The sequence below is a fragment of the Leptonychotes weddellii genome, chromosome 11, assembly GCF_054177405.1.
Source record: "Leptonychotes weddellii isolate Sample4059 chromosome 11, ASM5417740v2, whole genome shotgun sequence".
NCBI lineage: Eukaryota > Metazoa > Chordata > Mammalia > Carnivora > Phocidae > Leptonychotes > Leptonychotes weddellii.
This window is the reverse complement of record NC_138379.1, coordinates 46,362,114-46,378,802: the sequence shown is the minus strand read 5'-3', so window position 1 is coordinate 46,378,802 and position 16,689 is coordinate 46,362,114. Positions and strand designations below refer to the sequence as shown.

Here is a 16,689-nt window from a genome sequence, read left to right as displayed (position 1 = left end):
TCACGGAAACTCAGTGGTTGTAGACCTGGATCACTAGAAGGCCAGTATGGCTGATAGAACTGTAGGGGGCAGTGGGGAGTGTGTGAGCATGTCAGTATTAATGAATAATACAGCCTAACCCATTTGTATAGGGTAGTTACTGTTGTGTTTTTTTAAAGCCTTCTTAGGCTAGCGTTATCTTCTTTGATATTCACAGAGGTAGGCAGAGGGCCAGAACGGGTAGTGACAAGGGTGGAGGGAGTAACAAGCCGCCTCCCCACTGTAATTTCAGCCCTCCACCAAGGATGGGCAAGTGAGCCAGTCTGTCCCACCACTTCCTCCCCACTTCCTGCCCACAGAGCCTAGAGGATGTTGGGGCCTGACCTGACCTTATTTCCCAGAGAGATGTCTTGGGACAAGAAAAGAGACCAGGAGCTTTGGCCTACAGGAGTCAGTGACATGATCACACACTTGCTGTCAGAGGGCTCTTCTGAGGCCGGAAGAGCAGCCATGTTTTGTGTGGCCTCAGAAGATAGTCGCTGAAAAGAAATCCATTCATTTGGTAAATCTTAGTGAAACCTGTTCTGTGCCAGGCCCTGTGCTGGGTAGCAAGGATATAGCAGTGGATCAGACATGATCCCTGACTTCGAAGAGCTCTCAGTCTTGGATGCAGACAGACTGTTTCCACGCAGAATGATCACTAAGGTAGAAGCAGAAGGGCCTGTGGGAGCACAAACGGTGATTCCAAACCTGGAATGGGAGGGAAACCAGGAAGGTTTATTGGAGAAGCCTGAACCAGGTTTTTAAAGATGAACAGGTGTTTGCCGGAAGACCAAGGTGGGAGTGAGGTTGAAGGGAGAGGTTGGAACTCATATGAAACTGAGTTCTGTCCTTGGTTTAGTGGGGGGAACCCCTTGGAGAACCATGAGCTCGGGGCTAGGTTCTGGGCACATTCAGGGGAGCCAGGGTGAGACCACCTGTTTCAGTAGAGGGGCGTCTCTTCTTAGGGAATTGGAAGAGCTCACCATTAAGGTGTTTTTCCACTCAGGAAATCTATGATTGTGTCACACCAAAGGCAGGCACTATGCCAGAGAAGAGCAGGGGGTTCCTTGGATCCCAGTGGGCCAGCCTTCTGTCCTACCAACATCGTTTCCACTGCTTTACATGATGAGACCCAAGCCAGCCACTGGTACCAGCCAGGACCAGCCCATACCACCCCCCCACACACACACCTTACTTTCCTGACCCAAGCCCTATTGACAGGTCCCCCAGAATCTGAAGGAATTCAAGACAAATGGTTAAGAGGATGGAGTTAATAAAATTTGAAAAATTGAGGCCTGTCACTCCACTAAACTTTTTTCAATACCACTGACAGAAACATATTTCCCCAATGAGTGACCTTCCACAGCTGTAGCGGGCAGGCACAGCCGCAGCCGTGCTGCCAGGAAGCCAGTCTGCTATTTATCAAATATTATAAGCTGGGACACACTAATCTGGAGCAGGGAGAGGAGAGGAGGGGTCCTGCACTATACTGCCTGGGGTGCTCCAGGTGTTGGCCCCAGCCCCAGACAGCCAGTGGGAGGTGACGGATGGCCTGCGATTAGCACTCCCCACCTCCATTCGGCCCTCTCACTTGCTCCCAGAGGCCTGACCCTCTAGACCAGCTGCTCGGCCCGGAGGGGCCCTGGGTGGGAGACAAGGGGAGGTCAGGCCAGGGCACGGGCTATCCTGATGCCCCCGGAGAGGGCAGGCGGGTGAGACCCAGTGTGGTTATTTATTGGAGTATAATGGCTTGTGGCCGTTGGTCGTGGAGGTGAAATCGATCAGTTGTAGAAGTCAGGTTCTATCAATTATTACAGCAATTAGTCAAGTCAGAGCATCAGAGCAAGGGTGTGGGGCTGGGGGCCTAATATTAGATGAACATTTTCCATGGTGCCCCCACTCAGCCTTCCTAAAGTGGGAGCAGAAGTGCTGCCCTGAGGCTGCAGAACCTTGGGGAAACCGGCTGGCTAACCCCCTCAGGAGTGGCTGGGGTGGGGACTGACCGAGAGCCTCCTGAGCTAGAGATAGGCCCAACACTGCTTTAAAAGGCATCCCTGTGCTGGCTGGCCCAGGTGCAGAGATGTCCTACCTGTCCCCATCCCATCCTTTATGAGAAGTGACACAACTCCTACTAGAAATTACTCAGTGGCCAATGTTTATGGCACACATTTTTCATTCTGTAAGCAAATATAGATCACTGACAGCACTTGTTTGACGCAGCTAATCTCACCCTCTGTTCTTTCTCCCACTGTCTTCTCTCTCACTTTCCCTTCCTCTCCTCCCTCCCCTTCTCTTCCATTTCTCTTCTCTTCGCTCCTCTTGTCTTTCCCTTCTATAGGTCTCTCCTTATGGATCCCCCTTTTACTCCAGCCCATATCTAGCGACTGAGTTCCCCTTGAGGCTGCCTAAGAAAGGAGGCCTTTCCACTGCTAAATTGTAGGTCCCTTTCAGCCCTAGCCATGATCTAGGAACTTGGGGGGAAGGGGAGGATGCCATCTGCCACTGGCCCTCAGCCTTGTGGAGCCCCTCAGTGTTGAGCACCAGAGGGACCAGGGATGGGCTGGTAAGGCCAAACCAGGTGAACAAGCCCCTTAGTACTCCATTCCTTCCTGGGCCCCCACAGTACTGTCTGTCCCTCCTTCAGCACACTGACACATTCGGCCCAAGTTGTAGTTGTTTGGTCACCTCTCATCCCCATTAGCTTCTGGAAAGCTGGAATTGTGCCTTGATGCAAACTCTAGGTAGCACCTAATCTTAAAGACAGGAAGAGAAGTCTGCACAAGAGATGATCACAGGGGTGTGAGGAAAACCTGAAAAAATGGTTTTATAGAACTCAAAGGAGAGTGGCCAAGGTATCAGTTGCTACAGAATGGTCAAGAAATACAAAAAAGAGGGGCACCTGGGGGGCTCAGTCGGTTAAGTGGCTGCCTTCGGCTCAGGTCATGATCCCGGGGTCCTGGGATTGAGACCCGCGTCGGGCTCCCTGCTCAGCGGGAAGCCTGCTTCTCCCTCTCCCTCTCCCACTCCCCCTGTCCCACTCTCTCTGCTTGTGTTCCCTCTCTCGCTGTCTGTCAAACAAATAAATAAAATCTTTAAAAAAAAAAAAGAAATACAAAAAAGAAGACTGTTCCTTGGTTTTGCCAATCCCCCATCAGCCTGCATACAGAGCCCTGCAGATACAAAGCACCCAGTCACCGCCAATAGAATTGAAAGAATGAGACTCCAACAGAGCCCCTAAGGACTTGCCTCCTAGTTAGGAAGAACACAGATACCCTTCTTACCAGGGAGGTGGCACTTTATCCTGTAAGTGCTGAAAAGCCAGGGAAGGATATTTCAGTAGGGCTGTGTCATGGCTGCCCCGTGGGAGTGTGGAGAATTGGAGTTGAGAAAACCTGGCGATGGGTTTGACTCCTGGTTCAAGCAGATAATTAGCTTTGTGACCTTGGGCTAGTTGGTTCACTTTCCTGGGCCCCAGTTTTCATGTCTGTAGCCTGGGGATTTTAATTTCTCCCTCTCAACAGTGGTTGCAAGGTTTAAGTGATACAGTGTACATGAAGTTCAGAGCTCAGTGTCTGGCACATAGTCAGTGCTCAGTAAATACCTGCAGCCCCTATCATCACCACTGCTAGATTTATAGCCAAGAGATGTGAAAACACTCCACGCAAAGACTTGTACACATACGTTCATAGCAGCATTGTTCACAATAGCCAAAGGGAGAAACAACCCAAATGCCCATCAACTGATGAATGGCTAAACAAAATGTGGCCTATCCACAGAATGGAGCTTTATTCATCCATGAAAAGGAATGCGGCATTCCTGCTTTCATGTTGCAGCATGAATGACACCTACTACAACATCAGTGAACCTTGAGAACATGCTGAAAGAAGCCAGACAGAAAAGGCCGTATATTGTATGTTTCCATTTATATAAATGTCAAGTATAGGCAAATCTATAGGAACAGAAAGTAGACTAATGGTTGCTGGGTTTAGGGGGAATGGTTATGGGGTTTCTTTTCAAGGTTATGAAAATGATCTAGAGGGTGCCTGGGTGGCTCAGTCGTTAAGCGTCTGCCTTCGGTTCAGGTCATGATCCCAGGGTCCTGGGATCGAGTCCCGTGTTGGGCTCCTTGCTTGGCGGGAAGCCTGCTTCTCCCTCTCCCACTCCCCCTGCTTGTGTTCCTGCTCTCGCTATCTCTCTCTCTGTCAAATAAATAAATAAAATCTTGGAAAAAAAAAAAAAGAAAATGATCTGGAATCAGTGGTGATGGTTGTACAACCCTGTAAGTATATTTAAAACCACTGAATTATACACTTTAAAAGGTTGGATTTTATGGTATGTGAATTATATCAATAAAAAAGAATATAAATATTTTATTTCAAATTCCTATTAGAAAATAGGATCATGTATAAAAGATTAATTTTTCTCATTGATAATAAGTGTCCTTGGCCTGGATCCTACTTCTTGCTCTCTGCCCCACTCCCTCCTCCTCCCACACCTGTTCCTCTGCAGCCCAGGCAGACAGCCACGTGTAAATGCTTAATAAATGCTTACAATTGGTGATAAATTTATAGACCTTTAAGAAGCAGAGAGCTTCAGTAGGAATAGTTTTATATCCTGGAACAAATGTTTCCACAGCCTAGGAATGAGAAATGCTGAGTTTTATAGCCCATCAGCAAACAGTAGCTAGACACCCACCTTGAGCCAGGCCCCATGCTGATGTGCGTTTGCCTGCATATTTAGTGTTCCTAGCCAGCCCACTATATCCTTATGGCAGGGACTGAGTCTTAACCCTTCTTTACTTTTAGACTATACTTCCTTAGCAAGAAAGATCAAGGAATGTTCCGTTTAGTACCTAGTTCTTGAGCATCTGCTCTGTTCAAGGCACAACTTTCTTAGGTTTCTTCTCTCAAAGCAGGGAGACCGGGGGCCAGGCCAGATCTGATTCTTCTGTGTCTTCTGTGTCTCAAGCCCTACACATTCAAGGTTTGCCAAACTGAATGGAATGTATAGTTTTTGAAGAGGGGAGTGAGGTGTTCAGACCTGAGCTTTGAGAAGGAGATTCTAACAATGTGGAGGTCAGGGGAGCCTTTCCTCCAAATCTGCCAGGACATTGCACCAAGTAGACACTTGATACATAGGCTCGTCAGCTGCCAGAACGCAGAAAGAAAGTAGATGTATGGCCTGGGCGAGCCCCTTCTTTTTATCATACTCCAAGTTCTTTGTCCTCAAATCACAGGAACTAATGATTGGAAGAAATGCCTGCCCACATGCACATACTCACCAACAGTTAGCATTGGTAAGAGCATCAAACCTTGGGGCTACCATAGCCAGGTTCCTGGTGATGTCTACTCCCTTCCAGAGGACTCTGCTAACTCTGGTAGGCAGGAAATACCAAGGTAAAAAAGCATTAAAGGAGAGAGAGCGGAGCAGAGAGCAGAAAAAAGGGGGGCTATTTTACCTTTTTTCGGATATTCTGTGCTTTAGAAAGGAACCCTTTTATATGATTTTATTAATGAATATTCATCTGTATGCAAATGAGCTTGATCATAGGGGCATTTTAATGACTGATGCATTGGTGGTAGGATAGCTGTGTGTATTTGGGGGGTGTGTGTGTATTTGTGTACAACACACCTATGTGTATATAACGCATCTTTGTGTAAGTAGTAGTGTGGGTGGTATGTTTCTGCACATGTGTGCGTGTATGTGTAGGAACCCCGACACCCTGACCTGTCTGTCAGAGAACTAAGGACTGTCCTCTCAGAGTACCTTGACATGTTTTTCACACCATTCTACAATCTCTTAGGTTTTGTTGCTCCCTGTTTCCATGGGAATTCGTTCCTCTGAAATCAGGGCCCAAGTCACCTCTGAGGGAAGGCTGAGGCCCCACTGACCATTCATACAGTGTTTGACTATTTCTCTTCTTGCCAGGAGCCAACCCCCTGCAGAGGAATGAAATGGGACACACACCCTTGGATTATGCCCGAGAAGGGGAGGTGATGAAGCTTCTGAGGACTTCTGAGGCAAAGGTAAGTCTCAGAGAAAGGAGAAGGCCTGTGGGCACTCCGTGCTGCATTTAATCTTTCACTCATTAAATTATGTCTGGCTCCATACCAAAGCCACTTCTCCTTAGATGATTATTGTCTGTTTAAATACAAATCTAGCCCCCAATCTCATCAAGAATAGGAAGCTGCCCCTGTCATGACCAGGCAGAGGCCTGAGCCACTTCTGACTTCTGAGGACTAATCTTCAAATTCAGTTTTTGAGGTAATGGGCCTTCTAGCTCCTTTTCATAGGACCAGGGATAGTTAGACGAAATCTTTAGCCCAAGTACTGTTACCCCAGGCCTCACATATTCTTTAACCTCACAGGCAATCCTTTCCCATCATCACTCCTTCCAGAATCATTCCCTCACCCCTCCCTTCCACACATACTGCAGAGAGCCTGGTACAGTCTAAGCCCAAAAAATCTCCATCATAAATTGATCTTCTCAACCAAACTTTTGAACTCCCTAAATGCAGGCTGCCTTCTGCTCTTCCCAGCCACCGCGCTATCCCTCAGGAACTACTGGGCAGAATCCAAGAACTAGTATCACAAATCTCAGAGCTGCCGGGGACCTCAGAAATCATCAAGTCCTATGGTGGGAAATCTTACCAAAGCCTAAACAAATAAGTCAGAGGAAACTAAAGCTGAGAGGTGGGCCAGCGCCACAGCCACCTGGCCTAGCCCTTCTCTCCCAGGCAGCTTCTGTGGGGGTCCTTCTGCGGGGCACACGTTTCAAATCTCTGAAGCCTAAATCAGTGGACTCGTCTTACTCCTGAGGAAACTGGAGCCCAGGGATGTGACATGGCTTGCCTTTGGCCCCAGAGTGCTTTAGTGTCAAAACAGAAACTAATAGACTTGAATACAAGGTCATGTAGTAGGTTCAATGGTAGGACTAGAACTGAAAGACTCATTTTCTTTTTTTATTTGTTTGTTTTCTTTTTATGGTAAAAAATTTAGATTTAGCCAGCTGGACTCAGTTTAGATAATCCCAGTTTCATTGGCAACATCCAAAGCATCATAGGCAGGAGCCAATTGAACATACGCCTTCTTCTCTCCATCAGGCCTGATCAGGGTGTTGACCTTGGCCACATCAATGTCCTAGAGCTTCTTCACAGCCTGTTTGATCTGGTGCTTGGTGGCCTTGACATCCACAATGAACACAAGTGTGTTGTTGTCTTCTATTTTCTTCATGGCTGACTCGGTAGTCAGGGTGAACTTGATGATGGCACAGTGGTCAAGTTTGTTTCTCCTGGGGGCACTCTTTGGAGGATATTTGGGCTGCCTTCAGAGACGCAGTGTCTTGGGCCGTGGGAATATAGGTGACATGCGGATCTTCTTTTCTTTGTGACTGTGGACGTCTTTCAGCACTGCTTTCTTGGCCTTAAAAGCCTTGGCTTTGGCTTTGGCTTTGGCTTTGTGAGGGGCAGGGGCTTCCTTCTTCAGTTTTGGCGCCATCTTCGTGAAAGAGCAGACTTGGTTACTGACTCTCACTCTTCTGCTCTTTCCATCATCATGGAGTCTCTTTTGGCACATCGGCGGAAGTGCCTTGAGATGATTCAGTATGACAGGTCCCACCTAGTGTCATATATTCTATGTCTTGAGTAAGAGCACTTAGGTCACTGGACTGAGACAGACAAGACATGGGTTGTGATCCCAACACCACCACTCACTGACTGGGTGACGTGGAGCTAGTGTTTCCCTTCACTGAAGCTCAGTTTACCTCTGTGAAATGAAGACATTGCACAAAATGGTTTCTAAGGTTCCATTCAGTATACAATTATCTATGTATTGGTCAGAATAAACCAGATTATGTTGTAACAACCCAGGATTTCAGTGGTATAAAATAGTGAAGATTTATTTTTGGCTTCATGCAGCCTGTCCATGATGGTCTCTGTTCATCATAGGCCCTCAGAGACCAGACTGGCATTACAGCCACCCTCTGGGATGTTGCAGATTGCTGGCCAGAGGGAAAAGAATGCTCTGGAGGGTCTTGCATCGGTAGTTAAATGCTCAGTCTAGAAGTAGACCCTTTACTTCCACTCACAACTCACTGGACAGAACTAATGCCTTGTTCCCACCCAATCACAAGAGGCCAAGAAGAGGAATCCTACCATGTACCCAGAAGGGGGAGAACTGGAAATATCTGGCAACCAGCATTAACCATACAGTTTGTCTCCCCGGGATCCTTAGTAACTATCTTGTGGTAGTTTCTTCCAAGAAGGTGGCAGGGTAGGAAGGGAGATGGGCTTTCACAGCACATCCTGAGGAGTGCTTGGGACTAGCAAGAGTGAAGGTTCCTAGAGAGCAAGCACTTCCTTCCTCTCTGTTCAGATTTTCCACCCCTGGGAGCAGCCCTCGAGGTCAGGTCAGTTTCCTCAGGTGTCTTAAGGAAATCCCTACACATGTTTCAGATAACCTCAGGGACTGCACTCCTGTCGTCCCTCTCAGGCACAATAGCTGTCCCATGAGAGCACACCCTGGACTTGGCCAAGAGAGCCCATGATGTGTTCAGTGGTATGACAGAGGGTAGGCCTCTTAGTGCCAGCATAGGTGGAGGGGTTAGGGCTGCTGAGGGACCCTTAACTAAATTTGGCTGCCTTAGAGGGGCTTAATATTGGCCATGTTAGTACAAGGCTAGTGCCCGAGTGAATAATAGGCGCTGTGCCAGGTGCTCTCTGTATTTTTTCTAATCCTATAACAAATCCTTGAAGCAGCTCTTACTACCTCCATTTTACAGATAGGAAAACTGAAGCTGAGGGGCGCCTGGGTGGCTCAGTCGGTTAAGCGGCTGCCTTCGGCTCAGGTCGTGATCCTGGGGTCCTGGGATCGAGCCCCACGTCCGGCTCCCTGCTCTGCGGGGGGCCTGCTTCTCCCTCTCCCTCTGCCTGCCACTCTGCCTACTTGTGTTCTCTCTCTCTCTCTCTGTCAAATAAATAAATAAAATCTTAAAAAAAAACAAACAAAACTGAAGCTGAAGCTGAAAGAAAGAAAGCAGATGACTGGGGCACCTGGGTGGCTCAGTCATTTAGCGTCTGCTTTCAGCTCAGGTCATGATCCCAGGGTCCGGGGATCGAGCCCTGAGTCGCGGGCTTCCTGCTCAGCGGGAAGCCTGCTTCTCCCACTCCCACTCCCCCTGCTTGTGTTCCTGCTCTCACTATCTCTCTCTCTCTCAAATAAATAAATAAAATCTTTAAAAAAAAAAAGAAAAGAAAGCAGATGACTTACAGAAAGTCAAGTTGTTATAAGTAACTATTGGGATATGAATGAGAGGATTTCTTTTTATGATATTAGATCTGCCTTTTCTGGACCTTATCTATCTATCTATATATAGTTGGCCTCTTTTTTTTAACCTGATTGATAGCCTACTGTATATACAGGAGTCTCAAACTGGCAGCCATATTTTATTTTGCCACCCAAGAATTTATTTAAAAAATGTGACCCCTTGGCGGTTGGGAGTGTGGATTCTCCAGCCACAGGCCCCTCAACTCCTTATTATATTATGTGCTGGCCTGTCAGACATTTATATTTCCTACTTGGCCCTGAAGGTGTTTGAGTTATGATCCTAGTTCCATATTTGGAATCTGGAGGGGGGGCGGGTTTCCACTTAATAGTCTTTTTTTTTTTTAAGTTATTTTTTTAGTAATCTCTACACCCAGTGTGGGGGCTTGAACTCATGACCCTGATATCAAGAGTTGCATGCTCTTCCGACTGAGCCATCCAGGTGCTCTGCTTAGTATTATTTCTTGATAATTTTCCCATTTTCAAGTTATCCATAAGCCTAATCTTTAATTTCATTCTGCCTTTTAAAATGTATCACTTATCTAAGAATCTCTGTCACCTTAAGTGGCCTAAATGATTTTCTCCTTACTGTCAGTTTGCTCAGTTTCTCAGCATTCTCTGTGCAGTAGCTTCCTTGGGCCCCCTGAGAAGATTCAGAGGTAGATGAAGCCCAGCCCCTGTCCTCTGAGCTGGCCGCCTAGAAGAGGAGGATGGGGGAGAGGCAGGCGCTCTTAGCTCTGATACCCACAGACTGATTTGTACGTTAGGAGTGGTCTGCAGAGAGTTTGTGGGGGCTCCGAGAAAGCATGGACCACCTCCAGGCAGAATGAGCAGGGCAGGCTTCATAGAGAAGGTAGCCTGTGATCTCAGTTTGAAGGATTTTACTACATGGAGAGTTTAATACTTAAAGCTTAGACCATTTTCACGTTTTAACTAAGAGACGAAGGACAGAGGTAGAAATATATCTTTGTGTACATGATGGCAGATAAAACAAAAATATGGGGAGCTGTTCCATGATGAATATCCAGCTGAGGGGGACGTGCTGCTGCCAGCCCTGCATCTCCACTCCCAAATCCTCATTCCACCGAGACTCACGAGGAATTTATTGCTCATTTTAATCACACCCAGAGAATGAATTGGCAGGAATATTAGGCAGATAAGCCTATCATATATATTTTATTTGCATATCCCAGTGACAGAATCACAAGCACAGTTCCTATATCTGTATTTTTTCATTTGCTTCAGGGGTAGCTGGGGATGCAGTGCTCCCCTGGGCCTGCATTCTGGGCTATAAGCCTGGGTGCTCCCATCAGAGCTGAGGAAAGCCCTCTAGGAGAGAAGGGGTGAGGTACACAAGAGGGTAAGAGGGTTCTCTTACTCCTGTCTTAGGGCGAAGTGATACCCCTTCCCCATTTTGCCCAGCCTGCTCCCTGCTGCATCTCATTTCAAGTGCCAACATACTGCACGCCTAGCCCTATGCTTGGCCTTTACCATCTGACCTCCATTGCAGGTTTACTGTGGGCTAGACACAGAGCTATATGCTTTATGGGGACAAGCTTTTGCTCTCTCTTTTGTTTTTAACTTTTTAAAAACTTTTTATTGAAATATACTTTTATAAGGTGCATATATTGCAAGTATATAGCTCACTGAATTTTCACAAACTAAACACATCTGATCAAGAAATAGACCATTATATTCAGAAACCCACCTTATACTTCTTCCAGTCACTACCCATCCCCCAAGGGTAAGCATTATCCTGATTTATTTTTACATAATTTCAAAAATAGTACAGTGAATTCTGTAAATTCTTCACCCACATTACCTATTGTTAATTTTATCACATTTGCTTTATGATGTATATAAATATTATATATAATATATAATTATATAGAGAGAGAGACATTATTTTTTCTGAACTATTTAAGAGTAAGTTACACACATGATGCCCCTTTACCCCTAAATAGTTGTGTTTCCTAAAAAACAAGGACGTTTACTTACCTTGGTACAGTCCTCAGAAGCAGGGCATTAATATTGATATTAACTAATCTACAGATGTTATTCAGATTTTACCAGTTGTTCCAATGATTATCCTTACAAGAAAAGAGAATTCTGGATCCCAAGTTGGATTTAGTTTCATGTCTCTTTAGTAGTCTCCTTTAACCTGGAATGGTTCCTCAGTTTTTCCTTGTCTTTCATGACCTTGACATTTAATGAGTTCAAGCAGGTTATTTTGTAAAATGTCCCTCAATTTGGGTTCATCTAATGTTTCCTTATGATTAAATTCAGGTTATGCATTTCTGGCAAGAACACCTTCTGGTGTTTATTTTCAATAAAATCATTAGATAACCCCGTGCTAAAAGTAGGAATAGGAGATTTGTGTTTTAAATCTCATCTCCCTAAACAGACTCTGAACTCCCCAAGGCAGGGAACAGGTCTTTTCTTACCTGCAAGGTGGCAAGTGCAAGCTCTAGAGCCAGACTGCAAGGGTTAGCATTCTGTCTCTATTACTTGCTACCAGAGGAACTTTGTTTTATCTCATCTCTGTACAGGGGAGGAGGAGATACTCTGAACTTCCTAGGGCCATGAGGATTAGAACAGCTAGTCCCCAATCAGGTGAGACTTCGCAGTCGATGCTAAAACTAGTGAGTGGGAGTTTGAGGAGTAACAGGATTATTTACATAGGCTCAGATCCTCATCCCTCAGGATACTTAGGAATTACAAAGGGGGAAATGGTAGTAAAGAAACCTGGCACAGACCACCTTAACCAAGTGATCAAAGTTAACATCACCAGTTGTAGGATAATCAACATCCCGTGCCTCCTGATAGGACGCACTGAGAACACAACTCATCTTCTCACTTGAGCCAGTCCTTGCCCCTCTTAACCTTCTCTCACCAGTCCTTGGATCAGCCCAGCTATTTGCAGAATGACATGATCTGATTTACATATTAAAACATCACTCTGGAAGCAAGGAGGATGGGGCTGCAAGAGAGGAGAATGGAATCCGGGTTGCTGACATAATGGTCACCAAGTGTGGTAGAACTGAACACCTGCCCTGTTCCCTGACTTCCTCTACAGGGATGTATACTTGATGAGCTAGTTCAAGAGATTTTCAAGTCCCTTGGGTGCCTCTCTCATTCCCCAGGCTTCTTTATTGGACCTCCTGGGCTCCTCTTACCATCATCCCCCGCACTCAGGGTTTTTTTCCATCATCCCCTGACCCCAGTCTTATCTGTTGCCCTCTGGTCCCTGTGGTGACTTTCCTGCCCAGTTCTCTCTGTCATTCCAGCTTCAGAACATGGCAGAAACCCTGTGATGCTAGTTGAGGTCAGAGTCAGGAGGATGGGGCATATATGAGTGTATCTGAAAGCAGCCAGTAGGCTCTGTGGCCCTGACCTCCCATGAGAGGCAAATTGTAGATTGGCCTTTCTTCTCTTCCCTCCTCCATACCTACCACATTCTTACCCAGGGTCTCATTCTGCCTACTCATCACTCCCACCCCTGCCTCAGCTGCCCTTTCGGTGAACACACTGCCAGGTTCATTGTCAGACCTGTTCCCTGAGGGATACCCAGTAATAGGGGTGCCTGACTTACCCCTTCTCTCTGTAACCCTCCCCAAAGAAACGACTCATCCCAGCCACCCACCTCTGAGAGAGCCTAGCTAGGCTTCACCCCAGCCTCCCAGCCCTTTCCTGTAAATGCACTCACAGCCAGGAGGGGTGCCATATTAAATCAAGAATGATGGAAACCAGTGGCCACGATTATCTAGCCAAGATGCAGCATGGGGAGCTGGTTGCTGCTGGCTCCAGGTGAGGGCTTCTGAAGCTAATTGCATATGGCTTTTATTAAGATGATCACTCCCCCACTCCTGCTCTCCTGGGTGGCTTCTTCCTAGTGCCTCTCAGCCCAGTGCCCTCTGCTTCTACAGGGTGGGTCACCTGCCCTATCTTCTCCTCTCTTGGAACCCTGTCGAAGCAGGGCCTTGTCCTTGGTCCCTGTAGGCTTCCTCTGCATCTCCTCAAAAAGCCAGGAACAGGGGCGCCTGGGTGGCTCAGTCGTTAAGCGTCTGCCTTCAGCTCAGGTCATGATCCCAGGGTCCTGGGTTCGAGCCCCGCATCAGGCTCCCTGCTCAGCAGGAGGCCTACTTCTCCCTCTCCCAAGCCCCCTGCTTGTGTTCACTCTCTCACTGTGTCTCTCTCTGTCAAATAAATAAATAAAATCTTTAAAAAAAAAAAAAAAGCCAGGAACAGTAGTAGGAGCCCTTACCAAGTACCTTCTCCCATCTTTCTCTCCTCCCCCAAATAGAATATATACAGACCAAGTATTTTCCTTTCTCGGTTCTTCCATTAGCTAGCTTTTCACAAGCCTGGGCTCATAGCTAATGCCTTAAGAAGTCATTCATTCATTCAGCACATTTTTTTAAAATACAAACTCTGTGCTAAACATTTGGAAAAGAGCATAAAGCAGTAACCTTTAACCTGGTTTAATCTCAGCATCCTGTACATTTTTATCAAAAAGTCTGACCCAGGGGGCGCCTGGGTGGCTCAGTTGGTTAAGCGACTGCCTTCAGCTCAGGTCATGATCTTGGAGTCCCGGGATCGAGTCCCGCATCGGGCTCCCTGCTCGGCGGGGAGTCTGCTTCTCCCTCTCCCACTCCCCGTTTGTGTTCCCTCTCTTGCTGTGTCTTTCTCTGTCAAATAAATAAATAAAATCTTAAAAAAAAAAAAAAAAAAGTCTGACCCAGGGGCACCTGGGTGGCTCAGTCGTTAAGCGTCTGCCTTCGGCTTGGGTCATGATCCCAGGGTCCTGGGATCGGGCCCCGTATCAGGCTCCCTGCTCTGCGGGAAGCCTGCTTCTTCTTCTCCTGGTCCCCCTGCTTGTGTTCCCTCTCTCACTGTGTCTCTCTCTGTCAAATGAATAAATAAAATCTTTAAGGAAAAAAAAAAAGTCTGATCCTTTTCAGAAGTTTTTCTGAATAGATATTTAGGGTTCCAGGTGGGGGGAGAATGAGGATGTGCCTAGATTTAGGCCACAGGTTGGATCTTTCCCAGGACAATCTAGAATGCTCCTAAGAAACCAGCCACGGGTGCCTGGATATCTCATTCAGTTGGGCATCTGACTCTTGATTTCAGCTCAGGTCATGATCTCGAGGTTGCAGGATGGGGCCGGGTCAGGCTCCATGCTCAGCAAGGAGTCTGCTTCCCCTCTCCCTCTGCTCCTCCCGCCGCTCATGCGCTCCCCACCCTCCCTCCCCATCCCTAATAAGTAAATAAATCTTTAAATTAAAAAAAAAAAAAAGGTGCCTGGGTGGCTCAGTTAGTTAAGAGTCCTTCAGCTCAGGTCATGATTCCAGGGTCTTGGGATCAAGTCCAGAATCAGGCTCCCTGCTCAGCAGAGAGTCGGCTTCGGCCCCTGGGTAGCTCAGTCATTAAGCGTCTGCCTTCGGCTCACGTTATGATCCCAGGGTCCTGGAATCGAGTCCTGCATCGGGCTCCCTGCTCAGCAGGAAGCCTGCTTCTCCTTCTCCCACTCTTCCCTGCTTGTATTCCTTCTCTCGCTGTGTCTCTCTCTGTCAAATAAATAAATACAGTCTTTAAAAAAAAATTAATTAATTAATTAAAAAAAGAAAAAGAAACCAGCCAGATCACAGTATAACCTTTCCCCCATACTCACCCCTGTAGAAGTTGAGGACCCTTTCTCCTTGCCCAAGAAAATAACAGGAATACTAAAACCACCTAAAATCATGACACCGAAGAGTTATAGGAGATAAAAAATTTCCCTGGAGAAGACTTAGGGAGACCAAAGAGTTTATACCCAAACCAACAGAGTGGCAAGAAAAGTCATGTTTGCCTATGACAGAGGAAAAAGATATGTTCTAAGAGGCCCCGTAGATCAGTGCATGGAAAGCACCTAGAGGCAGAATTCTCTACCACGTAAGGAAAACTGACAGGCAGAGATGAGCTGCCTTGTGCAGTGGAGGTGTCCCCAGAACCCAGTTGGTATTGAGATGGTACCCTCAGACCTAGGCTTCTTCAGGAAGGAGCCATTTCTGGGGCAGTGGGGACATCTAAGTGGACTACGCTCCTAGATTCTGCTTGAGCCAGAGAATTCTTCATCTGTGGAGCCCATACAGCTTAAATTAGGTAAAAGGGTTCCAGTGCCCCCACTTCATCCCCCAAAAAAGCAGTGGGTTAGATAGTTATCAAAATGCAGTGAAGGAGGAGAGAAGCAACATTTACCAAAGGCCTGTCAGGGGCCAGCTCCTGTGCTGTCCACTTGAGTCCCTCACACCACCACTTCTGCCTATACATTTGCTCTGTGCCAGAGACTCTGCCACATTCTTTGTGTATATTATCGCACCTAATCCTCACTCACCAGCATCCCACCAGGATCCTGCAAGGTGGTGTAAGTTACTGTCTCCATGTTAGAGATGAGGAAACGAAAATTCAGGGAGGTGAATTAACTTCCCCAGGGTCAGCTCGCCAGAGGGTGGGACGAGGTGAGGTTTGAATTCAGGTCTGTCTGGAGCAAAGCCGCTTATTTCTGCCATACAGCTTGCCCCACTGTGAGCCAAAAAAGGAGCCGAACTTCCCACAGGGACAACTGTGAGGCTTAAAGGAGACACTGTATGTAAAGTGCAGTGCCTTTGTACGGTGCCTGGCACTCAGCGAGCGGTTCCACAACCAGTAGTTAACCTCATTCAGTTGGCAGCATGCATTGACTCCTGGGAGCCAGGCCCTGTGCTGTGATAGAGCTGTGGAGCTGAATAAGACTTGGCCTTTGTCACTGAGGACTGCATGGTTGAGAAGGAGAGACAAACAGGCAGTTAAATAAGTGCTCTGGAGGTGCCAGGGGCAGGTGTGAAGCCTTACACCAGGCTCCTTAGACAATGTGGTATTTAAGTTGAGATCACCAGGGCACTTAGAGGTAGATGGGAATAGAGGAAACTTTGTGGTGAGGGAGCAGTATGAGCAAAGGCCCAGAGGCAGGAAGACTCAGACCCATCACTGAGGGCGAGTTAGGAAGCAGACCCGGCAAACCCTCGGCAGCTAGCTTCCATTGCTTCAAGCTGTTTTCGTGGCCTGCCTGACTCCAAGCCAGCCAGGCTTCTACCCAGTGCGGGACCAGGCAGGATGTGTGCATCTCCCCATCAGAACCTTCCAGCCTAGTGGACCCAAGTGCTGAGAGGGGCTGGGTGGGCAGGGAAGAGGAGGCGGCAGATATATGGCGGAGTCATCAGAGCCAGGTGATGTATGTGGTGCCTGAGGGAGCAGCACAGTGACACTCTGGATTCCAACCGGCAAGCGTCGCTCCATTGGGATTGGCGCCGAATTATTGCTCCATATGAA

The 16,689-nt window shown here is 47.3% G+C and overlaps 1 protein-coding gene and 1 pseudogene across 1 annotated transcript in view; one reads left to right on the top strand and one right to left on the bottom strand.

Annotated features, from left to right (window-relative positions):
- The window catches only part of CLPB (ClpB family mitochondrial disaggregase), a 140,458-nt gene that overhangs the window by 86,097 nt on the left and 37,672 nt on the right, over window positions 1-16,689 (top strand). The window contains exon 6 of the mRNA XM_081797326.1: window positions 5,950-6,047. Within this exon, the coding sequence (XP_081653452.1) occupies window positions 5,950-6,047 (98 nt within the window). The remainder of the gene's footprint in view (window positions 1-5,949; window positions 6,048-16,689) is intronic.
- On the bottom strand, window positions 7,042-7,518 carry LOC102727952 (large ribosomal subunit protein uL23 pseudogene; annotated as a pseudogene).